The sequence below is a fragment of the Dipteris shenzhenensis genome, chromosome 1 (genome assembly GCF_047967505.1).
Source record: "Dipteris shenzhenensis isolate YYH24624 ecotype China chromosome 1, Dip_SZ_1.0, whole genome shotgun sequence".
Lineage (NCBI taxonomy): Eukaryota > Viridiplantae > Streptophyta > Polypodiopsida > Gleicheniales > Dipteridaceae > Dipteris > Dipteris shenzhenensis.
In genome coordinates, this window is record NC_141596.1 from 56,290,474 (window position 1) to 56,318,381 (window position 27,908).

The 27,908-nt window shown below is 41.7% G+C and overlaps 1 protein-coding gene across 1 annotated transcript; it reads left to right on the forward strand.

Annotated features, from left to right (window-relative positions):
• Nucleotides 1-4,389: 4,389 nt before the first annotated feature.
• Nucleotides 4,390-5,914, forward strand: LOC147906078 (uncharacterized). Its single transcript, XM_087383036.1, has one exon. It carries the CDS (start codon nucleotides 4,862-4,864, stop codon nucleotides 5,360-5,362), a length of 501 nt encoding a protein of 166 aa, XP_087239162.1. The 5' UTR covers nucleotides 4,390-4,861; the 3' UTR covers nucleotides 5,363-5,914.
• The last annotated feature ends 21,994 nt before the right edge of the window (nucleotides 5,915-27,908 follow it).

Here is a 27,908-nt window from a genome sequence, read left to right on the forward strand (position 1 = left end):
TATGGGCTATTATCATAGATTTATCTACATTTATGCCAAAATTGCTTGCCCTTTGTATAAGCTATTGATCGTTTTGAGATTGTTTTCCATTGGATGAAGGATTACCAAACCTCCTATGAAACTCTTATACTCGTTGTGGCTTTAGGCCCAATCTTGCGAGCACCAAATTGGGATTTGATATTCCTTGTTCATATTGATGCTTCTAAGTTTGTGATAGGGTGCGTGATGGCATAACTAGACGAGTATAATTTATATTGTCTGATATATTTTGCGAGTTTCCAACTTAATGATGCAGAGATGAACTATACAATGACAGAGAGGGAAGCCCTTGCAATACTTTATGCTATAAAGAAGTTTAGACAATACTTGTTAGTGAACAAGTTAGTGTTGTTTGTAGACCACCAAGACCTTCTGTATCTAGTTAATAAACCCTCCATGATTGGATGCATCATGTGGTGGATGCTTACTCTTCTAGAGTTTGATTTCACCATTGCTGTAAAAAAGGGATGCACCAATTTTTATGGCTGACTACATGTCCCAAATTCCAAACGGAGAATTGGCAATGGGAGTGGACATGTCGACTGTCCAAACACCTCGTTATTTCTTGTGGATCTAATTATAAAATGGGCTTAGAAGATTGGACATTTCCTCAGGGGGGTCACTATGTATAAACCCTCTATATCACGTGCGTTCAAGGCCTATATTTAAAATCCCTTATCTATAAATTTTTTCATTAATAAAATGTACCCCTTTTCTATACAAATCTGTAAATTTTTTCCAAAACTATTTTAAATAGTCCCTTATGTATATTTATTTCTGTAAATTTTAGAAATAAAAAATATCCTTCTGTTGAACTCACGTGATAGGGTTACATATGATGAGTGACCCCCCCGAGGACATTTCTTGGCCGATGGGTTCCCACAAGACAAGGCCTAGAATAAGGATAGGGCCAGAAAACTCATTAAGGATGCGGCACCATACCAACAGATAGCCGGTGAATTCTATCACATGGGTAAGGACGAGATAATGTGCCACTACATCCGTGAGAATGATTTTGTACAGCTTTGGACAAAACCCATTTGGGCATCACAAGGGGTAATTTTGCAGGAGAGCTTGTGGACCACAAGGTACTGTGAGCAGGATTATGGTGGTCCACTCTCTTTATGGATGCCACATAATTTGTTAAATGTTGCAACCTCTGCCAATGAGCCTCCATGCCCAACGAATAGGATTATATGCCCCTTATAGGGGTACTTACAGATCAACATTCAAAAAATGGGGTATCAATCTTATAGGACCAATCAGTCCAGCAGCTAAGGGACACAAGCCCTATATATTATTGTGGCCATAGATTATTTTACGAAGTGGGCAGAGGCCAAGGCCAATAGGAAGGCTAATGCAAGAATGACCGCTAAGTTCCTGTATGATAACGAACAGAGCACAACACATACTCGAATGTATGCAAAAGTTTGATTTGAATATCCTCCTTGAGATATTTATTAAGTGTTCGGTAAAGAAATTAAAAGACCAGTTGAAAATGATCAATGAATTGCCAGAGGAGTAATACAACTTTCATTTTCCTAACCTTTGATATAAATTAAATAGTGTTCTATTCATCTATATTTACATATTTTTATTTCCTTTCTTGGATTGAGTAAGGTTAGAGATAATAATGATATAGGTTTACAATAAATAGTTCTAAAGTTCATACATATGTGTATCAATAAATTATATAAGAAATTCTCACATCCGAACTCTTTCTCTTACCGATAACAAATCATTGAAGGGAGTGTTAATTCAAATAATTTTCAAGCACTCTTCAATAAGGCAAGCGAGCCGGATTTTAATACCTTCATGAAAATTTATTTTTTTACTAGAAATAAATAATGAAGAACATGAAAAATGAAAATGACCCATGACCTAAACAAAACATGACACATCAATGACCAATACACAAGGGAGTGCCCATTATAGAGTAAATTTAGAGAGGAAACATGCCTCTCTAGAATATGATATATGCTAATAAAGGCTTTTGGGCATTTACTGAGACACAAAAATGGTGTAGCGACTAGACTAATGAATAACAAATACTTTGTCACTTTTTCTATCATTTCCAAGTTCTAAGGACTTAGTCATTTATAATTATGGGAAGTTGGTCATCATAGTGGAGAGACCATAGTTGTAGCATTAGGTCCCCAAGTCATATTCTAGTTGGAAATGTTTTATTAAGCATGGAATGTAGTTCTCACATTTACCTTAGTGAAAAAGAATGGGATGGTTGATGCATTTTTTCAACTATAGGGGTTTTAAGGGTAGGAAAGACTTGTAAGATTTAAGAAAAGGTTGCAAGGTTCCAAAAGGGCCACCAACTTGACCCTAAGTAACACTACACATGACATCAAAGGTCCCTTGGATTGTGTAAGAAGTTTTTATGGTGCCTCAAGATCTATAATAAACATTCTACTCTATCAAGGTGGAAAAGCAAGATGTCTTGAAGAAGTTGGGATGTCATAGCATAGCTAAGGGCTATAGCAGAAATCAACATGATTTAAAGTGATAATGAAAGATAGTTTTTTGAAAGGTTTAAGGGAAAGGTGGAGAGGGGTGGTTCTTAACCTTTGTATCTACCTTATGGCCATATTTTATCTAAGTTCCTATAGGTGTCCTTTCAAATTTGGGTTGGACACACACACACACGTGTGCGCATGCACACACACACACACACACACAATTTCCAATGCATTAGATGAATGCCTAAGCTACTAACCCACTCCCACTAACCCAAGCTAAAACCCATTGAAGAACCAATGCACCATTCGAACCTATTAAAGAACCAATAAAACACACTACACATGTCAAACCACATTTAAAATACAATCAAGAGGTATCACATGGCTAGTATTCAATAGAAACCATGTCTTGATGTATCAGGTTGGGTTAACAAGGGGCGGCAACCAAGCTTTTAAGGCCACTTTGGCGACGGGGTGTGGGGCTCACAAGCCATAACATATACAGGAAAATATGCAACCTATTACAACCAAGCAACCCATTGGGGCTGGTAGGGCACGATTCAATACCCAATCAAGGCAGCTCACACCTTACATTTTATGAGAGCCAAGTTAGTGTGCGACCGTCAGAGGTTGCCAATGTTGTTTACAAATTAAAACCTTGGCCATGATGTGTAAAGTTATGGCCAGGGATCGGTCCACAAAGGATGGTAGCACTTTGTGAGGCATGGTTGTTGCTCCTTCTGAACCCAGACTCGGATTCTGGTTGGGAAGGCATCTCCTAGCACAACATTGTCTATCTAGAACTCGGAGGCGCCATAGTGGCCCTATTCTACTCACACCCTGATGCATTATGTTAACTCTGATTTAAAAAAATGAGAGTGACCACGTGTGTTTATGGATGGTCATGCTTGATGTTTACATTTCAAATTGCAAAGTTTTCCTCGGATCATATGATACTAAGTTATTACTAAGTGTTGAAATTCGAGGTACATCTGATTGTTTTATTAATGATACCAATTTGTCTCATTGGATGCATCGAGCAGCTGAAAATTTTTCCTTCGTTGAATCGATCAATGTCGACTTTTCCATGTGAGATCCTACCACAGCTGCTTCGATTAGTTTAATCCATTGTCTCGCGGGATTGTTGAATATCGATCCACAGTTCAAGAACGGCACTCGACTAATTTAATCACGGCGATATAATCTATGTATGCATTATTGCCACTGAAGTTTCCCGGCAAAGAATTGACAGAAAAGGTTCTATGTGCAAGGTGCTAATTTGCAGATCAACGCTGTCAAATCTTGAATGCTAATGTTTCCGGCCTTCCACAAATTCGCAGTTTTCAAAAGGCTACATCATCGATCGTCGAGCTTCGATCACGGATGTGAAACTGTGATGCTAAAATTTTATTGGATGTGAAACTGAGATGCTAAAAATTCCGTCCAAGAGTCAAAGAATTCTGAGTTTTGCTGGTGAAATCATCGATGAGCCTCATGAGGTGCATCGATCACTGCAGGAGAGGATGAATACACGAATCGATTTCTACGGCGAAAATCAGTTTTGCTGCCGAGATTATCGATCAGTACCATAAGGCGCGTCGATCAGGAGACGATGAATTCACGAATCATGATCAGTCGATCCTTGCATTTCCGGCGAGAACTGGTGAGATCTGCATCGATCAGCGCAGGAGAAGGTAAATTCGTGAATCGATCTTTCCATTTGCCGGCGGGAATCAAGATGATCAACGAGATCGACCTTTGTTTCGGGGCCTACCAGCGTCAATGTCTCGAGTCTTGCCGACATCGCACCGCAGGAACCGGCGAGAAGAAACAATTCCTCCCGTCATCATCGGCTTCGAAACCCATCCACGAGGACTGATAGAGTACCAGTCAAAGCAGACTCTGTGTGCTCGTATAAAGATATCATCCCCTCGATCCCTTGTAATTGCAATCTTAGCTAGCTCTGTCGTCCCAATTTTCTGCTCTCTACTCAGAGATGCAGGCTTCATCTGTCTGCTTCAACCATTGATCATCCTCTCAACTCTCCTCTTGCACTCCTTCGCGGCATGCCCCTGCCCTGTGCACGTTTGCATGCAAAATTAGCAGCAATTTAGCGAGAGCAAATTTTCTTGCAATAAGCGAGCACAGCCTGGCAGTGCAAGTTTGCTTGCAATCAGTTAGCAAGAGAGCAAGGATTTGCTTGCAATTAGCTAGCGAATCGCCTTGCAATAAGAGAACGAGAATCTTCAGCGTCGCGGAATTTTTTTTCGCAATCAGCTAACAAGACCGCAGCGAGAGGCAAAATCAGCAATCAGAGCGCAAGAATCAGCTGTCTGCAGACAAGAAAAGCCATGGCACGGTGGATAGCGGTGATGCCCCTGGGAGCTGCGAGCAGCATCGGCCTAGTGGCTCTGCTGGGCCTGCTGGCCGGGGTGTGCGCGATGATCATGGTGGTTGCGCTGTGCACGACCTCTGGAAGAGGAGACAGCCGCGTGCAGAACAAGGATTCGAGCGATGGCGAGGACTCCGCTACCTCCACCAAGTCTCCCAAGAAGCTGTGGATCAATCTAAGCAGCAAGCGATTGCTGTCCTTGACAAAAGGGAAGCGATCGAATTCGCCAGCAACAGATGATGAGCTGATCATGGCATACGATGCGGATTTGGGCGAGGAAGGGGGGATTGATTCACCTGTTTGGCAACGAACAATTCTGATGGGAGAGCGATGCGAGCCTCCTTCATTTTCCGGCGTAATCTTGTATGACGAACAAGGCAACCGAGTGCCGGATTTCCCCTGCAAGTCGCCCCGATCCGGCTTCACTCCGCCATCGCTTTTGCAGCTGACACTGAATTGAAGTAGATGAATGATCACTTAGCAGGCTATTTTGTGAAAGAATTTAGAAAATCCGTCCGTAAACAGCTCCGATCGACGATTGCTACTATACCATCGCTGCTCTGATCTGCTGGCTATGGTGAATCTCTTCCAAAGATTTTCATTCGCAATATCTTCTCTACAACCGCAAACATTTTCATGTGTTAATCTGGTCCTGTGATGAGCCGAGCCATCGACGCTGCAGCTATCTGGCTGTGGTGACTAATTATCGGGTAATCTTTTGACAAAGATTTTCATTCTTGACGACTGCATCTTGCTAAAATTTTGGTACCATCGCAAAGATTTTCATGGTTTTCGATGGTGAACGATAGCTGCTCTGGTATGGCTATGGTGATAATCAGTTCATTCTCTACAAACTCAAAGATACCTGCATAGATTTTCATGCTGGCTATGGTGATAATCTGTTGATTCTCTAACACCTGAAAGATACCTGCAGAGATTTTCATCCGCTAAAACCTCAATCTTCTTCTCCATTCTGCTTGTCGAAGCGATTCTCTACATTTTTCTTTCCGATAATCTCTTAATTGTCTCAGAGTGCAACGTTTTTTCGTTCTACAACCTCAATATATATTGGTTATGGCGTCTTGGCAGTTTTTGATTCGCTTTGTCAAAGAAGTTTTGCGGGGATCTGTTCTATTCTCCTTGCGATGTCTCATCTTGTCAAAACCAGTTTGAGGTGGTAATGCTTCAACGTTGATGTGAATTTTTTCATCGTGAGCTTAGCTAATCTTCTCTCCTAGCTGCTGCTAAGCTAATGATATATGCTTGCTCTGCTCTTCCCTCTCATTGCAATAGCTAGAGGAGAGGAGAGCGAATCAAATCCGAGAGGAGATTAGCAAAGCATGCTCCTCTTTCATGCAATGATCAATTAGGAGAGGAGAGGAGATGAAATTAAGTATAATCTCAGAGGAGAGGAGAGGAGAGGAGAGGAAATTAAGTATAATCTCAGAGGTCAATTAGGAGAGGAGAGGAAATTAAGTATAATCTCAGAAGTCCGAGACGAGATCAACTAAGCATGCTTCCTCTCCTCTTCTCACCGATTAGCCAGAAGAGAAAGCAAAGCTTCTAGCTCAGAAGACTCAGAAGACGAAGAAGAAGAAGAATTTGTTTAAGTCTGGCCACAAGGCAGCGCCCTCACGGTTTCATGAGACGTCTATCTTGGGGATCCAACTCAAAACACAACAAGGAGAAATGAATTTTTCATTATGCTCCATGATGAAAAATCCCTCTCTCCTTGCTAATCACAATAAGAGAGAGGAGAGGAATGAAGCACAGCTCACCTAAATGCAGAAGAGATTGGATGTGCTCCATGATGAAAAAGTCATGTCCAATCCGATACATCGGATGGGAGAGGAGAGGAGAGGAATGAAGCATAGCTTAGCTAATCTAAGAGGAGATAAGCTAAGCAGGATGCAACTTTTCTCTCCTCTCCTCTGTAATTCAATTAGCTAAGCAAGTGAAAAAATCCTATCTTCTTCGATTCAACTCATTAGCTTAAGCTAATCGGATTCGAGAGGAGAGGAGACGAATGAAGCATAGGTTAGCTGATTTGAGAGGAGATCAACTAAGCATGATGAAAATTTCCTCTCCTCTCCTCTCTATTTCTTAGCTAAGCAAGTGAGAAATTTCTATCGTCTTCGCTTCAATTCATATTTGTATCGTCTTCGCTTCAATTCATATTTGCTCTTAGAACTTCACAATACTTCCAGAAATTGGATTTCTTTGGCCATCCTTAGATACCATTATAAGGAATAACAAACTTCTTTGTTACATATATCCTTCCTCAAACTCACATTGGTGAGTTATATGGGCTATCTTGGAGCCAACCTTTGCTTTGTATGTCTAGAATTTTGCAACAATCATATTTTCAAATTTGCAAGAGCCCTCTGCCAAATTCACCTTGACTTAAAATTGCAAAATGAATTGTTATGGTGCAAGGACATACTTTGCCTACAATATAAGCAGATGTTCTTGCAAGAAATGCAATCCTCTCCTATGGCAAGACATATAGGTGTCACCAAGTTGACAAAGTGACGGGAATGGTGAAGGTGCCCTAGATGAGGTAGGGGTGCATGTCATTTTGGGCATCGATGGAGGGAGGGCACGTAGGTAATAGCAACAATAGTCGCAGTAGTGCGGGCTATGGAAGTGGTAGCATCAAAGGCGGTTGGGGCGGGTATATCCACCTTGTGCAATAGATCTCTGAAGTAGATGGTCTCAGTGAGCTAGTTCCACACCTAGGGTAAACCAAGGACAGGTTGAGAATGACATTGAGGGGCTAGAGATGGAGGCATGGGCCATTGCCCAAGGTGTTTGGAGTAGTGCGCTGTTTGCAATGGCATGTGCAAGGGGTTTTGCACACTGCCTGAGGTGCATGTGCCTGGGGTTTTACACATTGCTTGAGGCGCAAGGGGATTGGACTATGAGGGGGAGGTTGGAGTGGACTAGAAGGGGGTTAGAGAGAGGGGAAAGGGATTTCAAGGGGAATGGAAAGGAGGGGGGGGGGGGGGCGGGGGGTGAGAGAATGTACGAGGGTGAGAGAATGGAAGGAGAAAAGGAGGTGGGAGAATGGTGGAAGGAGGGGGATAAGAGAGTGAGAATGGAGAGGGGGTGAGATGGAAAAGAGGGAGTGATGAAAAAGGAGAGGAAGTGGGATGGAAAGAGCAGAGGAGGAAAGGAGAGGAGAGGATGGATAGAACTAGGGAAAAATGGGAGAAAGTGCATGAGAGAGTGGAAGAAAGGAGGTGATGGAAATGTATCATTGCTCCCATGTCCATATTGTGGACCGAAGAAGAGAGTTTATGCCACGAGTAGATATAGAGGTCGATTGTTTTGTTGTGGTTCAGCCATCGGATGATGAATATGAGAATGTGAAGTTTTGGGTTGCAAAAGTAGTTGATGTGCCAAAGGGCAGGAAGGAGAATGTGGATAAGAACACATTGTATACTAATTGTATAATGAAGGAGTGGGTCCCCAATGATGAAGCGGTCTCACAAGTTTCGACGGAGACAATCATAGTGTCTTGGAATTCAAGGGCAAAGAAATCAAAGAAGCGCATGGGATATGAGGTAGAAGGAAAAATAAAAATACCACAGCAAAGTATTTTGCATATACACGAATTTTTAAGGATGCTGGCCATGGAGGAAGTAGAAGGAGACAGCGCAAATGAAGAATGTCCATGATTAAAGCTTTGTATTAAAGTCCATTGAAGGATTTTATTTGGGTACTAGGCAAGAAGCCAATTGACAATTATAATCATATATTATTAGACTAGTAGGTGCAACTATACTGAGTCATCACCTCCTATGTCAAATGAGAGTCAAAATATGCACTGGATGTCACCCAAGGGTCAAGGCTTTGCAAGACAATAGGGAGTTAATGCAAATGGCACCTGGCAAGGGACTGTCACATTGAGCAATAAGACAATGGGGAGTCAATGCACCCAAGGGGCAAGGCTTGGCAAGACAAGTGGGAGTTAATGCAGATGGCACCTGGCAAGGGACTATCACATTGAGCAATAAGACAATGGGGAGTCAAATTATGCAGATGGCACAAATTGAGGCTCTTTAAGAGCAACAATTTAAATTGTAAACATATTATGTTCAATCTATATCATTTTATACAAAGACTCCAGCTGAGAGCAACGTCTCTCAATGTAAACATATAATGATAGCTATAATTGCTATTATAATTCTTTGGTTCAATACAAAACTTGGGTGTTATGGCATCATGTCTTTTTTCTATTTTAAATTATTAAAAGTTTTAAAATTTTTGTGCATATTGCGAGTGACAATGTTATTTACATGAAATATTAAAGTCTCATTTCATGGATTTATAAATTTATCACATCAAGGAAAAATATTAAAAATAATTAAATTAACAAATAACTTAGGTATAGCTAGAATTTCTAAAATAGGATTATTTCAAATTCTTGCATATTAGTGCAAAAGTATAGATTGAAAAAACAAGATTTTTATGTGAATATGATAGTGCCACAAAGTGAACTTTTGATTTAGGAAGAATATTTTCAGAAAGTAAAATTTTGATTTGGGAAGGATATTTTCACAAAGTAAACTTTTCATTTGGGAATGATTTTTGGGCTTCATCCAAAAACAACAGAAAATGTCCAAAATTAATGAAATAGGTGTTGTCGTTTATTCGACCATCTGTGTCATTACACTAGGTTCGTCTCTACGCAAGAGCTCAGCACTTTGTCATTTGTTAGGCATTTGTGTCATCTCTCCTTGCATTCTCATTCTTGTGCATTCACTGTAGTGATGTCAGACAATGCACAATCCATCTACAATCTACATCTACACGAACTCACTTATGTTTTCTTCTTTGAAGAATGATGTGACCAACTAACTTTCTCTCTCCACATGCTTTGCAATGTGTACATGTTTTAGTTTTTATATAGTGTATGTGTATGTGTTTAGTATGCTTATGTTTTGACATCCTTGTTTTCTCACCTACAACAATCTTGTTATCAAGGAGCATGCTCTTTGTCTCATTGTCAATTGGTCTTGTATGCAGAATGGGTGATGTCAGTTACGGGAGAGATGAGAGAAGGGATGTGATGAGAGCTCTTAGGTTGGAGCTAGTCAATGAGATTAGTCACATGTTGCCGATTGCTATAAAGAGCACCATTCAGAATGCCACATCACTCGATGACTTCACTCATGCAATATTGAGTGTGGCAAAGATGCAACTTCAAGGAGAGGTAAAAGGAAATTTAACAGAGGCAAGATTATGGCGCCCAAAAGTGGTCAAACACATGTGTCTCAATGTCATTGGAAATGTTACTAAGTGTGTCACTAACCTAGGACTCCAATGACCAGCTCAAGATATGGAAAGAATATCTTTATGGGATGCTCAATGGGAAAAGGAGAAGCATAGGAGCAAGAGAGCAAAGGACATTGAGTTGCAATTATTGCTGAGCAAAATCAACGCAAAGCATTAGATGAATCTAGTAGAGGTGGTGAGATAGATATAGGTGTTGTAGGAGCATCATCAGGTGATATAGGGGGGTTTGGACACTTGCAACGGATGATAAGAAATAATGAGTGTATGGTGATCATCGTCATGCCATACGATGCTATAGTATGGCAAGAAGAGATTGGGAAGGATGCATACAGAGCTTGTCACAAGGTCCAGTTCGATGGTGTTTCTTACTTTCCTAGTCATCTAACATACTGTGCAAAGAAATACTCAGCAAGGTTTGTAGGGAAACAGTTTGAGGCTTTTAACATTGAAGGAGGGATGCAAAGACTGTACCCTTGTCTCATTCGTTGCATAGGTAAGATAGGTAAGACTCCATGGGTAACTATCTTTCCATATTTCAATGGCGGTACCCTAGGGAAAATGATGATGCAATTACCTTTTTGCAAAGGTACATATAGGTGTGCACATCTCAAGCTAAAGCAAGGAGGAGTAATCAGAAACCCAAGGGAGGATCCAAAGATTGAAGCTAATGACATGGCTAGTTTACAGGGATTTATAGACCATATTCCCTCAATTGTGTATGCCCTTGTGGATGCAATGTCTGTTGCTCATACGGCAGGGATCGTGCTTTGCGATCTACATGCTGAAAATATTTTAATGGACTTTACGAGAGACCACTGCCCCAGAGTAGGTGTCATTGATTGGGGTCTTATGCTAAAGGCTGGTGAAACTAGACCGGCTTCTAATTTTATTACTAGGCCATCCCAGGGAATGCATGAGGAAGAGTTCGAGTTGAGGAAAGCTGAAGCGCAACTAGGGAGGGAGATACTGAGAGAGTGGGTGGCTTCAGAGATTTTGGATCTGACATGCTCCAACACATACTCCAAGGCCTCCGATGTATACTCTCTCGGTTGAATCATCAAGCAAATGTTCACTTTTTGGAAAGTGTGTCTGGATGTATATCTAAAAGTAGACTACCGCTTGCATACAAATTTTGTTCGAATGCCTCGTATAGATATTATTGCAGATCTTATGTTGGAAAAGAAGGCAACTACACGTGCTGCTATGATTGATGTGAGAGAAATAATGAGCAAGTTGAACATTAGTCCGCAGTTGGTCATGCGACCAATGATTGAGATGAGCCCAAGGCTATAGTTGGGCATGTTGTATTTGAATTACAATGAACATATATTTGTACTGAACATTGAATTACGATGAACATATATTTGTACTGGACATTGAATAACTACTCTACCTATGGCACTATCTTATTCATGTACTTGTGTCTGTGTATTGAACTTTTAATCAATTGAAGTTTGTGTCTGTGTTTTAAACTCGGTATCTGGGCATGACGTTCATTGTTTTAAATTTAATTGGTATAGATGACTGCTGATTAAATTTTTTAAATGGTATTGTTTAATTGGTATCAAATTGTTTTAAATTTCTATTGTTTAGATTAAATTGTTTAAATGGTATTTAAATGGATGCTCATTGTTTTAAGATTAACTGGTATTTAATTGTTTTAAATTTGTATTGTTTAATTGGTATCCAATTGTTTTAAATTTCTATTGTTCTTTAGGACATATACTACCTAGAATATGACACAATGCCCAAAAGTCAACTACACAACAAAACACAAATGCAACTAAGATGAATGGCCTCCTCAGGGATTAGTTTTGCCCAACTCACTATAGGACAACTAACCCAAGATTCATCCACTGCACAATACCTATGTCAGAAACGTCACACGAGGATGAGGTAGTCGATAAAGCGAGCAACAAAAATTGAGCGAGGTTAGAAAAGTGAGCAGTGAAAACTAAGAGAGTACACTTTACATAGTTAAAGTCATGATTCCAACATGCAATTGAAAACATGATGTTGCATGCCTATCCTAACATGGTCCATCTAAGAAATATATGGTCCATTAACAAATTAAACATTAATGTTTTGAGTGGAAGGACATTAAGATAAATAGTGATGTTGTATGTGAAGTCATGCAAAAAGGCAAAAATAATAAAATCAAGAAAGCATTTTCCTTCTTGCAAATGGGAAAATAATAGTCCCATCATCACCAGCCCCATGTGGCTATATTGTAGTCCAAGTGTTCCTTTATGAGTTTGTTCCATGGAGGGATCCCAACATTCCCCTCCATCTTAAAACTGTATAGGAAGACAAACAATCCACCCAAAAAATTTGCAAGTACGACCTTATTGGACCTCTATGAAACAAAGTTAAAGCTGAAATAGGCTATATCCATTTCATTCCACCGGGCATCATTTTTACATTCATAGTGGCCATATAGTATTTACAACCACAGCCATTCACCCTTCAAAATTTTTCTATCCAATTTATACAAGAGGACAAAAGGATGCATTATAGAACATTATTTGGATGTTGACATCTATCCTTCAAGCATGGTGATGTAACTCCATGAAGATAAGAAAAAACCTAGAAAGATTGATCACAAACTATGCTATCTGCATGATCTCGAAGCCTGTAGGTGGTTCAAGTATTCAAAACCCAATGCAAGAATTAGGCGCATCTCATGATACCAATTGATACCACTCTAACTAAATTGATCTAACGGTTTACATTCATCACATTAAATCCAAGGTCCCACATTCTCTAAATGATACTATCCAATTAGCATGCTTAGTATATTATAGATATGACAATTGACTTAGGACCTGACAACTAGAAACAAAAAAAGCCAACAAACATGATCATACATGTTGAGAGGAAGAGAAAGAGGAGAGAGATAGCCACTATATATATCTATGTGAAAATATATATACAAAGGATGGCTATATGCCATTTTGAATGATAATGTCCATAGTACAGTGCAAAGTATAGGCACTATGTTTGGTGCATGATACAATGAAAAGTATGTGTGAAAAATAGAAAAATCTTCCTCGAAATCTCAACTTGTTTGACATAGTGATGATGCATAATCAAGGCTTGAGATCTTCAAGTTCGATGTTTGGGCTCTTTATCTGAATAGTAGAGCTTGTTGTCTCCAAGTTCAATGTGTCAAACCTCCTCAAACCTTTATAATCATGCCTTCACGTTTTGCACAATTCACCCACATAAAATGACATATTTCATGCGGTGTATATGAACACAGCAAATATTCAAGTGTCCATTTCTATTGTACCAAGGATGAATGTATGAGGAAATTGCTTCGGTCGCTCCAAAGATGAGTATGGAGGGGCGATTTGAGATGTTCACAAAGCCAAGGCTGAAATGTCTCTTGGGTAGTGTAAGAAAGCCATAGCAACACATGAATTAGATTGGAACTTAAAGAATAAAACAATTTAAAAAGTGAGATTACAAGTAGGAGTAGACTTATACCGTGTGAGTGGCCACCTCAGCCCAATCGACCATCGCTCCCATTGCCACCTGCTCAATAAACCACAGCTTTGTTCCTATGCAAAATGCACGTCGCGTCTCTGCATCTGTAGGAAGACGACCCATCGTAGCTTGCTATGGACCCAATTTACGAGAGTTAGATAAAGTGCATGTAATATGTAGTAAAACAAATAGAAAAATACATTAATTGAGAAGAAGTAGACTTACCACGGTTGCCTCGAATGCCAACCGTCCGCCTACACCAAAGTGCAAAGTACCTATGATGTCCAGCCGTCTCCTCGCAGCCCTCCTCTGACCCTCGAACATTTCGATATGGTCCCTATTCTACTTCTTAAAGAACTTTCAATCAGCTTTGTCTGCCTAGTTGGGTTTAGCCATCCCCTTTGCGATGGAAGTACGCAAGGTTGATCTACGATGCTTCAAGACCGAACCCATGTGCTCTTGCATGTAATTCTCATTGAAATCCCAATTTGGCGGGTTAGGGTATTTTTCTTTTAATTCATCGATGACCGCCTGCTTCTTTTGGTCATCTTAATACCGCCAATCAGTAGCAATGCCACTCTTGAAGTGGTGGCTCATCAACTGCCTCATGGTGGCCATCACTGCTTTGCCCTTTCTATCTTCTATTATCTCTCCGGCAACCATGATTTGATAGGAGAGGTCCTCGACTAGGTAAGGAGGACTCATGGTAGTGGTAGAGTCAGAGCGAGTGGAAGCTGTGCTAGCGCTTTCAAAGCGAGGAGTAGCAGTGGGAGTAGGAGAGGACAAGAGACCTGACTGGTACTATGTCTCGGGACCAAGTGGAGTCCTGTAGGGATGTGAGTGTGCTGGCTCGTCTACATCTCCTGAGTCAGCACAACATAAGCGGCCCATCCTACTCTTCCTTCCCTTATGATAGGCATGCTCAAGTGATGACCCCTCGATCGAAGGGGCACGAGGGGATGACTGGGCAATACGTCTAGCCATCAATGGAGAGGGAAATATGAGGTCCTTTGAGATAGCAGAGAGAAGAATCTCGCTGCCTCCTCATCGGTCATCTATGCTACAAACTCGTCAGGACTCTTGACAAAGCCATGGGCTGCTAGCAAAGGAGTTCCCCAAGGGGTAGTCACAGTGCTATGTCCGAGAGGAGTCAGACCAGGGGTAGTCGTAGTGCTACGTTTGAGAGGAGTCGTGCCAGGGGTAGTCGCAGGGGTAGGCCTGAATCTAGTGAAAAAGATGATCACAATATGAGCCAAGAGGAAGATGGGCATAATGACATCACACGGGAGGAAGATAGAGATCCCGATATTGAGAAAGGAGACAACGATCATCAAGAATCACCACACTTTATTGAATCAGATGATCAAGTACTTTTAGGTGAACGTATGATGCTAGAGTACGATGATTATATAGGAGATCAACTCCGTATAGAGTTAGAGATAGACTTGTTTGGTGCGTTAGACTTGGAAACCGTTGATGTAAATGCTCAAGATTCATTGATTTTTTTCATCTCAAACTTGGACATGAATATATGAGCTTCAAAGGCTTGATGTACATGCTCTCGTACTTTTATTCTCTCAAAAGATCAAACATGTATGAAAATTTAAAAAAAATTGCCATTGGAGAAAACTAACTTTTAAGGTCGATATGAGAAAAAAAACTCTCTGTAAAGCATCGCTATAAAAAACTATCTTAGTGTCACTATATAATGACACTTAAAATTTTAATAAAAGTTGCTATATAGCGACTTTAGCAATGGTCGCTATATAGCGACGTTTGACTAAAGTCGCTATATAGCGACCCTTGACAAGGTGCACTTTCAATATCGATGATTAGCACCCCGTGCACACTAAACATCGGTACTTAAACGTCGCAATAGGATCCATGTGTAGTAGTGAATGAACCAATTGTATGCCATTCATCTTGTCTTGTAATAATAATAATAGAAGCAAACCACCGTGTTGGTGGTAGTTAATATCCTAGTGTGGAACCAATCGCCGAGCTGCAACCAACCAATGCTATTACACTAGAACGAATCACATTGCTATAAATTGTTATCCTAAAATAGATACTTTACCCAAGTAAAATTTGGAGAAAATTAATAATTCAATATATTACATACAGATTACATAGATTACATCTCGAAGACTCCTTTCCTTTAGATTACATCTCAATGACTCCTTTCCTTTAGGGGCTATTCCTTATTGCTTTGAGCAGGTCACCTTTTTGAGCTTCCTGATTGTAGGCTCGGTCCTCCTTGCTCCTTTCTTTAGGGGCCCAGCCCCTCCCTTCATGTCACTTCGTCTTTCCTTGCTTTGAGCTTCCTAGTTGTAGGCTCAGCTCTTCTTGCTCCTTTCCTAAAGGGGGCTGGTTCCTCCCTTTGGGCTCCTTTTCCTCACAGTCAGGGCTTTTGCAATTCAAGCTCCTTGTCTTTTGCATTTTTTGCCCTAATGGCAAATTGTGCTACAGCATCTACTTTCTCGTCGTAGATAGTTGTAGTAGCAGGCATGCACATGTGATTTGGGCAATGGCAAATGACATTGTCTACATAGCGATCTTGCATGCACAAACACACCAAAGCAAAAAACATGCATAGGGTGGTAGCACACATGCTCTAGTGGAGACCCTTGATCCCCACGATCGATTCCCCCCATATCTGCATGTCACCACCTTAGATGTAATGGTCATAGAGGGCCTCTATATCATTGTGCTCTATGGGTTCCCCCTAGACATTACCAAAGGCCTCAAGATTTTCACAGCAGAGTACTGTGGTCTTGTTGGGGGAGCCGTAGTCTGAGTCCTGGCAATGTGCATGGTCTTCGGCCTCTCATTGTCTCCTCCATTGGCTCCCTAAAAATTTTTAGTGCAGCAAGTTGGGCTGGCGGCAATACTAAGTTGTACAAATTTCCTCTTACTCAACGAGGCTTATAACCACTCAACAATGGTTGGATGTAATCTTTTGGCCTCTAAGGATCTCAACGATCCTTTGGCTCATTGGATGTAATATTTTGATCTCTAAGGCTCTCAAAAATTGCTAAGTTTTAACATTTATGTAATCTCTTTTGTTCAATTTGAGACTCTCAGTATGCACTATTGTTAACTTTTATATTTGAGTGGTTATGGTTGCTATAAGATGTAATCTTTTGGTCTCTAAGGCTCTTAGCAATTGCTGAGTTTTTATGAATGTAAGATTCTGTGTTCAATTTTTGCTCAGTATAAGTTGTTAATTTTTATAAAACTTGTTATTAGACAATGACAGGTGGCAAAGTTGTTGCCCACTGAGAGGTGGCAAAATTGTGGCAGAAGGCTGCATGATGAGAGGTGGTCTGCAGTGCCACCATGTTCAGAATGATAGAGTGCATCTCATTATTATGCCAAGAACCAGTGCGGTGGTCTCTCCAGTGGGCATGTTGGCCAGTGACTGGTGGCAAAGCTACTGCAAAAATTTGCTCGATGATTGGTAGTCAGGGCTAAGACTGCACTACACAAAGCAATGCAGAGATTCATGATGTAGTGCAGAGCTACCATGTGTCGAGCTCTACGGTGTTCAAAATAAATACATTGCGTCTCATCATTATGCCAATGTGGCATCATGACATCGAGAAAATTTTCGTTCAAAATCTTATCTAGGAGCGCTTCATGTCGCGGCCCCAAAATGGCCCCAAAAATAGTTTCGCGATTGGTTACACCCGAGCAAACGTTGACCCATGACAATTTGAGTCAAAGAGGTGAGATTGAGATCCATCCACACATAATCTATCCTTAACATCTTGCATGAACATCCACTCGGAGGTAACCATATGTGAAGGTAGTGTTGTCTTGCAAGAGTAATATAAGCACATTTACTTGGTGCCCATTACAAGGGACATCCAAGTTGCAAAGTGCTCGAACACATCATTTGGTAGTCTTTACATTCTACGAGTAGGTATCAAGTAGAGTGAGGACAAGGATTTGATGGACATAGGAGATCATGAGCATGATTGCGCTTAAACATGTTGAATGAGAGCTAGTCATCAGATCAAGTTTAGAGGGCTTCCCCATGCTCACTAGTAGCATTGCTCTAGCACAATTAGCAGCAAGGCCCATGCATAGCTACTAAGTTGGATGTGCATTAACTTTGGTATTACATTGCTAACCTTGTAGAGCTAGTAGGGGAGAGTTGGTCACAAAGACCTATGTAGAAACCTAAAAGAGCAAAAACCTACACAACAACACAAAGAAACTATAGACAAACAAAATAGCGAGCATGTCTATAGGCATTGCTTGAATAGAGAAATTACAGGCGTGTTTAATAGTGCCTCTAACAACTCCTCTATTTACGCGTGTATTGACACGTCTATTTGCATGTCTACACTGAGAAAATACGGGCCCGTCTAACATTGCATTTGTCAATGCATCTATTTGCATGTGTATTAGCACATCTATTAGCGCGTCTACACTGAGAATTAGACACGTATTTAGATGCAAAATAGAGAATACAAAAAGTGAGATTTTGGTGTACATCACTGCTTTCCAAACATTGCCCATGATTACCAAAGCACATAATTTTAACAAAAACATCAATGCTTTTTTGCAAGCCAACATATACAAGAATTGAGGTGAGGAGAATGAGACAATATGTAAAATAGTTTTGCCAATATCAATGATGGGCTACGATTCAATCTCATCCTCAATGAGATCAACCCTTGCCAAGCTATCTACTTCAAAATCCAAACGAGTGTTTAGATCTACAAATACATTCAACCCGCTACTACTTGTGCTACTCATGTGCTCATCAAAATCAACATCACCAATGGTAGGCTCGTCCTCATAGGTAATGGACTCAATATCTGTACCTACTATCTCATGATCATCCTCCTCTTTCGTATCACGGTCATCATCACATCCATGGCCATGATCATCCTCCATACGCTCCATATTAGTAAATGTACTATACATCACTTTGGAACATGGCATAATAGGTATGACATGCCACCATCTATTATTATTCACCATTGGTTGATAGACAACCTAATCAAACATAAATAGAATCATGTTATTTTCCTTGCATCGAAGGTATCAAATATTTAAAACCAAGTATTTTTATATGTGTGCACAATACCTGTTCACATTGTTACAGTAGTACTAGTGTGTCCTTCCTACTTTGCCAAAACATCCTTAAACGTTTGATTGTTGCATTAGGTCCTCTTTCCACCACGTCCTTAAACCACTTTACATCCAAAACATACACAAAGAAGCGTCGAAAGTCAAGCTTAATAATATCTTGGATTATGCCACAATAATCAACCATGGCTCCATTGGCTCCCTCAAAGCTAGCAATGATGTCGCAATCTTGTGTGTTTCTCTTATCATCAATCTGTTGTGTTCGAAAATGCTTGCCCTCACACCATATAGCATTGAACATAGTGCACTACACCAAGAAAAAACCAATTAAATAAGCAATCTAAATTATTGAAAGCTCCTAACTTATGCATAACATTCTATATACTGACCTTGCTCATGCATCCCCTAGCATACTCCCATTCTTCCATTGTGATATGTATCCCCTCATCTTTCTCTGCTTTCTCCATTTCATCAAGTAGCCAATCCACATGAATATGCTTTGGAAGTGCTCTTAAATACTGAGGGTATGGCACACGAGATCCGTGGTGTGTACAAAAGAGGGCCCTTTCTTCTTGTCTTCTTGCCTTTGCATCCTCATATCTTGTTACCCATCTTTTCATCTCATCACTATTAAGCACACAATAGAGGTTGATACTATTATGCAACTCCGTGTCTATTACTTTGTTGCGTCCTTTCCCTTGAGGCACAATAGAGGTCATCCTTAGGTCTTTATCATCTCTCCATAGTCGTGGGAGAGAGCTATCCACATTAACAAGAAACTCAGAAATATATACAAGTGACTCTTGTACCAACCAACCCTCGGCCATGCTACCTTTGGGTCTTGCATTTTGTCTCACGAAGCCCTTCAAGGTCTTCATGAAGCGCTCGAGGAAGAACAACCATCATGCATGTATAGTACCGCACATAGCAATCTCATCTACCAAATGCACTATAAGATGTAGTTGGCTTGTGAGAATAGAACGTGGAGATGTCTCCTGCACTAAACAAACCACCTCCACTGACATAACTCGAGCATTCTCAAGCGTGGTGGGATCTATTCCTTTGAGCTCACAAACCTAGAAATGAAAAAGTACACCATATTAGCAATATGAACACCTTGCATGGAGCATTGATACGCATCATATTTTGTATCATATAAAGTATCTCACAAGCTCACCCATCTTGTAAATATAATCCTTCACGTCCTTCAATGCACTACGAGAAATGCTAGTAGGTAGTATGAACTGAACCCACGAGGAGGTGGTTGATTAGTTGCTTATAATTATTCACTCAAAATTTGAAAGGAAAAAGATATTATGCACATAAAATACTTACTTGGAGCATCTTGTGCCAATCATGAGATTTCAAGCCATATAATTGCTCTATACCTCTTTTCTTGCTCTTTGTTAAGGCTCCCTTCAAACACCTTATGCATCCAGTGGGAGTACAAATTGTAGTAATAGCGCGCTTCAGCGCTGCCATCTCTAGCTTTGATAACCTCCACGGTGCACGAGGTAAAAAAACACGCCCATTTGGTCTCTCTTGTGGCCAAGCTTCATGCATCCTCCCTGTGGTACGTAGATCCTCCCTTATGCCTACGGAATCTTGTGTCCCATTCAAATGCTCCCAAATGGTAGATGCCACATTCTTGAAGATATGCATGGGATCAAGCAGGTGATTGATCTTGAGGTGGGACCAATATGGTAAACGATAAAAGATGGAGTATCTAAACAAAAGCTAGTATTAGCGAGCAATCTTTATTTCCAGCCAATATAGCACACAATAGTTACAAACCCTTATCGGCTCATGCCAAGTAATGGAGGAGTCGTGGAACCATCCCAAATTCTCATCCAATCTCCCGCGGTGAGTGATTGTGGGAGGACTTCATTCCAAGCGGCAACATATCTAGGATGATTAGGTGAGAGAAATCGATGGTGATTCTCATAGATGACCTTATTCAATGCATCTACCCATGAGGCAACTAGCGAAGGACCACAAGCACGACATGCATGGTAACCCGATGTAGTGAGACCTAAACAATAGATGCAATTAAGAGTTGAAGGTGGGTTTAGGGTGCCACATCCTTTGCCTATTCATAATTAGAAGTGCAATGCTTACCTGAACACTTTCCATAGCCTGGGAAGTCATGCATCGTCCACATCAAGATTGCTTTGCAATTGAAGGCTCGTGATGAGGGAGGCCTGCTCATATCATGCACCTCGATACCTCTCCAAAGTATCTCTAGCTCGTCAATCAAAGACTCCAAATAAACATCAGGATTTTTGACTTTATGTTTCCCTGGAATTAGAAGGGACAGCATAACATGTTCTTTCTTAATAGCCATAGAGGGTGGAAGATTATAATTCACCAATATCACTGGCCATACAGTGTAAGAGGTGCTTTTGAGACCAAATGGGTTCACACCATCCATACCCAATCCAAGTCTCAAGCTCCTAGGTTCTTCCTTGAAGCTTGGCCATGTGTCTTCAATATGCTTCCATGTAGGAGAGTCTGCGGGAGTTCTCCACTTGCCATCGGTTGATCGATGGGAGGAATGCCATGACATGAGCTCTACAATGGATTTGCACTTGAACATATGTTGGATGCGAGGGATTACGGGAAAATGTCACAGAACCTTACGAGGCACGTCCAAAGTTTTGAGATATGCTCTATATCTTGCCTCTCCACAAGTAGGGCACTCTCTTGCATCCTTATGTAGTCCACGAAACAAAATGCAATCATTGACGCATGCATGGATGTGCTTGTAATCTAATCCTCCAAGAGAGGTCACATGTTGCCTTGCCATATCTCTTGAGGTCAGTAATTTATTCTCCCTTGGAAGCATTTTACACAATAGCCTGCACGGAAGACCATAAATGAGGAAAAGCATTCGAGTAATTGACCCACTAGCATAATTCACCATGTTTGCAAAATAGACTTTAAATCTTACTTCAGTAATGCATTCAAACTTGCATTGCTCCATCCATAGATGGTTTGCAAGTTTAGTAACTCAAGGGAGGCACGTAGAATAGAGAAAGTGCACCCCTCAAACAGTGGAGTCGATGCTGCGGTAAAAAGATCGTCCTGCTCCATGCTATCATCCCTCCCTTCGGATTGATGGACATATAAATCCCGAACCATATCATCAAACACCTCCTCCTCCACGGCTTCATGAGGTAATGGCAGAGGGCTACTATCACCATCACTCCATGCATCTGTAATGGTACCTCCTGAAGATCCCACCTCATATCGCCGACGCTTTGCATCCTCACAGTGAGCATAGGGCAACATATGCGGATGTGGCACTACATCCTGTATCAAATTAAAACAGGATCATAACTCAAACATATGAACACCCATAGGTATCTCAATCAACCTTAAATCTTTAACACTTACCATGTTTACGGTTGCATCCCATTCTCCATAATTTGAGATGTGATTGAGTGTAATCCTGCGTGCACAATACATGTTTCCTCGACATCGATCACACATACATTTGATTTTTTGCTCCAACCACATTTCGCGATGGTGGATATGAAGGGATTCATCTTGTGTGGAGCTACTTGTTGAAGATGAAGACATCCTACAAACAAACAACCCAGAAAAATTTGCTTTTCTTCAAATATTTAATTTTAAAGCTCTGTGGCACGTCTAAAACCACGTAGACCTATCTATTCTGTGGTGTGCATCTATAGGTGCATCTAAAACCGCGTCTGCTCTATATATGTAGATGTGCAATTACACGCGTATTTAGATGCGCTATTAAACGCGCTTATAGATGCGGTTTTCAAATCTGCTTTTAGCATGCTCGCTTTGCTTTTCTTCACATTACTTATACTTCGTGCGGCTTGCTTGCTTTGCTATTAACAAATCCATAGTTTCGACGCTTAAGAGGAAGGCACCCACACTTACTTTCAAGCTTACACTTAAGAGGAAGGCACCCACACTTACTTCCAAGCTTACAGGAGAAGAGGGTGAACAAGGAAGAGAAGCAACTTTGAAGAAGGAGAAGAAGCTTCCATACCTCTATCCAAGGTAAGTCTCTTTATGGTTGATCTTTTTTGGAAGTTGCTCTCTTTGGATTTATCCTTTGTCGTATCCAAGAAACGAATGATTTTGGTATCAGTGTTACGTTTTTGTGTTGGGCACATGTCCTTTTCTACTTTTTAGAATAGTCTGTCTGTCGGAGCGCATCTATAGATGCGTCTCAGAGCGCGTCTAAAACCACGTCTATAGGTGCATCTAGACTATTTGCAGACACAGACAACTGCGTCTATAGATGCACTGTTATACGCAAAAATAGATGTGCTTCTCAGACGCGTCTATAGACGTGCTCCGACAGTTATCTTTTCTTCCCTTCCCCTTTCTTCTCAGCTCATCAGTAATCGTCTTTTTTTCTTTTTTCCAGTTCATCATGTGGCCAAGAAGCTCTTCGGGCTCACCTGATCTCCGGGAGTCTATTTTTAAAGACTTATATAACCTTGTAGGGCACCCTCCCAGTCTTGCGAAGTTATACGGGTATATGACGGCTACTCTAAACACCCCCCAGGAGTTAGCACTACAGACTCCAAACCACCCCACACTAGCTGAGATTATCCCAGCGGAGTCAACACAGCCCAGCCGGCTACACAGTCGAGGCCCTTCTCCCATGGCATCTTATTCTCCTTCCCCCATGCCATCTTATGCCCCTTCCCCCATGCCGTCAGGAGGTCCTTCTGTCTCGCAGAGCCGTTAGCGTACTCATGTGCAATCGAGACTTGGTTCTCTAGCTACGAGTGTTCCACGTAGTCCCATGTAATCTCCAGCTACGAGTGGCTAGCGTACTAGCTCAACACAACACGGTAGCAGGCGTAGTAGTAGGGAGAGTAGTGGGGGATGCATGGCACAGTGCTTTGGGAGGGGTGGTGGTGGGGACAATGATGATTCAGATAATTTGGACATGCCTCCGGATGATGGTATGATCTTCTATGACATCACTCAAACAGGAGGCATCTTGATGGATGCACAGGGGAAGGACATCATGGCCTTCATGCACTCTGTAATTGCTAACAATTACATAGATTGCTTTATCCACTACAAAGACCATCCAAAGAGGTTGGCTGATGAGACCCTCGCTGCTGTTCGCTCTCGGTATCCTAACCCCCCCAATCGTCAGTTCACAGATAAATGGGCCAAGTCAAAGATTGTTACGATACTTCACAATAAAAGATCTTCTCTTAAGAGGCAGGCACTAGCAGAGCTTGCCAGGCTCGAGGGAGGTCAACCACCAAGGGGCCCACCCCACACCGCTCACAAGCGTGAGTGGAAGAAAGCAATGAAGTCAGCGAGGGAGGACCCCAGTCTGCAGCACGTGGAGGCACGAAGGATCCAGATGGAGCAATATGGAAGCGTGCATTTTGGAGCAAGGGGTGTTGAATCATGGGAGGCCCGATTTGTAAGTATCGATCTCAAATTATATTGCTTATGTAGTTTATTAGGAGGTTGTTTCTTTATACTAACCCCTCCGCAAATTGTATCGTCTTGCAGCTTGAGATCGTGGGCAGATACCCTACTCCTATTGAGACAGCCTACCACCGCCACCATCGCAGAGGAGATACATGGAAGCACTTCTATCATTACGGGTTGATTACTTAGGAGCAATATATCCGGGCTACTGGAGCGGCCCCCGAGGTATTTGAAAGTAATTAAATAATGTCAATATTATAAGTAAAGTTTTGATTTTTCATACATTGATATATGTTGTCCCTTGTTTACAGGTCCCTACATAAGAAGACGAGGAAGAAGACGAGGAAGGAGGCAGAGAAGGGAGTGCAGAAGGGAGCGTGGAAGGGAGCAAGGATGTGGAGAACATAGATTAGTCGTAGAAGTAGTGCTAGCTACTCTTTTTTGTACTTAAAGCCACTGGCTTGGCTTCGTGCCTCTTGTATAGATACTCCTCTTATTTTTTGTACTTGAAGCCACATGACATCGCTTAGCTTCGTGCTATATGTACATACAAGCACTTTTTGAGCTTTCAATTTTATTGCATCTTGGAGTTGTAATGTTTTATTTGAAATTCTAATTAAAATGCGGTTGGCTGTAAGAATTGAATTACACAATGTGGAAATGGGATTCCTGTAGCTATATAGCATACACAACATACACATCATTCTGTAAATTAAAAAATATATATTATGTAGCACGTCTATCAGTGCATCTATAAATGCATCTATATACGCGTCTGTCTGTTCGGGGAGCCTGCTCGGGGAGTGTCTATTTGCACGTCTATAAAAGCGTCTATAAGACCGTTTATAAATGTGTCTATACACGCGTTTAATGATGCGTCTGTCTGTTTTTTAAAATTTTTAGCAGAGCGTCTATTTAGGCATCTAAATGCGCGTCTATACGCACGTCTGTCTGCTATATAGACGCACTATTAGACACGAGTCTCTAGATGCGTAAATAGACGCGCCCGTAAGTTTTTTTTTTAAGTTCAGTAAACACGTCTATGTGCACGTCTGTGGGCACTCTGTCTTGTTGTGCTACGAGGCAAAAACTTAGAAGCATAGAGACTTGGAAGAGAAATGCAACTCGCTTCCTCCTCCTACTTGTCAAGGTCTAGATGACACTCGAGGACATGCTATGATTGGATTCTTCATCACCAAAGTGGGCAACACAATGCTCTGCGCGGAGCAGAGACCTTTTTAGGAAATGTTTTCGCATAGCGAGAATGCATGCATCTAAGTGCAGGCACAAACATTGCTTTGTTTCATGCATGTGAGAATGGAGGGGGCAGTCGTGGCCTTTAGCACATCTGGGTGCTTGATTCAATATCCAACTATGCCTCTCTTTTGGTAAGCTCATAAAATTGGAGATAGAATTTCATAAATTTAGAGGTTTTAACACATTTTATAACTATATTTGTGACCTCCATTTTTAAATCAAAATTCTTAAACCGAGGTTTTTGGTGCCCCTTTCATTAACGATCAAATGCCCTCACGTGACTGGTTTTTGCATGCATTGGAGTCGATGATCGTGAATTTTAAACAACGTGACTTGTGATTGTGATTCATGAGCAGCAGATTGTTACGGGCAAGATCGGCTTGATTGTTACTGGCAAGATCGTATTCTCAAGCTCAGCGTGAATATGATTCGGAAGATCAGAGCAGGAGTTAACATAAGAGGAATCGATCTGCAGAAGCGCAACAGTACGCATCCTGCTGATGATTGAGGATCCATGGGCAGCGTCACCACTCCGCCCAGAAGCGTCAAAAGTAGCGTCGAGTATCTGTGTGGCCTCTTGCAATCCCTTGGAGTCCGTGCTCCCTCGCCGGAACATATCAGGAGAGCCAAATTCAACCACCCATCTGCATCTGCTTGCCTTCTAGAGGCTCTTCACGACCTTGTCGCTCTCAACCTTGCCTCCTTCCCTTCGAGTCCCACCACTTCTCGCTTGTCTAGCCTCCCAGGAAACGGCATGTTTTTTAGCGGCATCGAAGATGTTGTAGACGTGCCTGTGGAATGTGATGAGCCCAACTTCGTAGTCGAGAAGGAGAGCGCAGCAAATCCCTGTCCGCAGCCCATTCATCCTGTCAGCAAAGCTCCCGTGGGGAGTTCAGATAAAAAGAAGATACGCACCCTCAAGAAAGCTGCACCTACAGCGCTTTCAAGGATGCACGATCGGAGCTCCACCGTAGCATCGAAGCAAGAAAGATTGGAGAAGCGAGATCACAATTCGAAGAACGTCAGCTCGGAGTTCGCCTTGCACCAAAGCAGAACCGCCCCTAGCGAATCGACGGAAGAGGGCAGCGATACAGAATGTGCGGATCGAAAACTTTCCTTTGTAAAATCCTACATGGCCTTATGGGCATATCCGCCCCACTCTCCCATCTTCCCGCTTTGTCGTAGCAAAAAGCAAAGCCGCCATTTGCTACTGGCCCTGGCGTGGTTAGTTTCTTATTCCGACGTGTTTCGAAGGGCTCGGAAGAGACAGATAGAACCGCTGTTGCTGGCTATATCAAAGGCTCTTTTGCCACCATATCCAGCAGATGTATCCTCGTGCGATGAGGCCTTGAAGATAGGTGGACAGGCACGAGATGGAGCCCAAGCATATGTAAGCAAAGTGCTCAATTCACTCACCGATGAGGGTGACTCAAAAAAAAGAGCGGCAGCTAGGGCTCAACAGGCCTTAATTTTGTATGGGAAAGTACAGGTTGCAATAAAGAGCCTCCACTCTTTGCGGCACTGTAAAGAGAAGCTTGCTCAACAGCTCAATCAGATACAAATCGACAGGAACATTTCACATCCTGTTGGAAGACCTTACAGCCAATATGAGGTACATCTCCTTCAACATAAAGATGATCAACTGAGGCATAGTCAAGCCTTGCAAGCGGATAAGTTGCTCAAGGATTGCATCCTTGAGTCGGTGAAACATGAGAGCATCTTCTGGGAATGGATGGAAAGTGTTGTTGAGGAAGGCTTAACCAACGCAACTACAGAAGCTGCTTCCCATGCATCTGCAGATTTTGCATGGCCCTATAAGGAAGCCAGAGACTCCACTGGTGTATACGAAGAGGAACTACTGCCTGTCATTCATTTTTTCCAGGAGCATTTGTTGTGCAGAAAGCAAGTGGAGGAGAATCCGGAGCATGGACAAACACAAACCAACCAAGGGGAGACAAGTAGCAATACGTCAATTGAAGATGTGGAGGTTTTGTCGGAATCGAAAGCATCTGTGGTACGAGACGGTGGCGACGATTGCAATGCTGCAAATGGCATTAGCATTTCAGATCACATTTTGTCAGGTTTAATGGAGGAACACATCTCCGTAAAGGACCAAAGACATGAACATGGGGCAACCCTCGGGAGGAATGAGAGGACTCGCATTGGAGGAAGACAGATTCAAAGGTTTGCCTCTTCCGAACAGCCTTTCCGGTTGTAAGAATCTTCAGTGCTGCTCTATTTAATGCCTGTCCAACTGTATGCAGACTTACAACTTTGGCTGTAGCCTTGACTCCAATTCTTGCAAACACAAGAGCTTGCAACAGGTACTCGGAGTAGGCATTGCCCCTCTACATGCAGCTGTTGCGTGTGCAATCATGTACTTGATTTTTTTTTTTTGTGCCCTTTTGTGC

Coding starts and splice junctions, on each gene's coding strand:
- LOC147906078 (XM_087383036.1), top strand. CDS start 4,862: ATGGCACGGTGGATAGCGGTGATGCCCCTGGGAGCTGCGAGCAGCATC.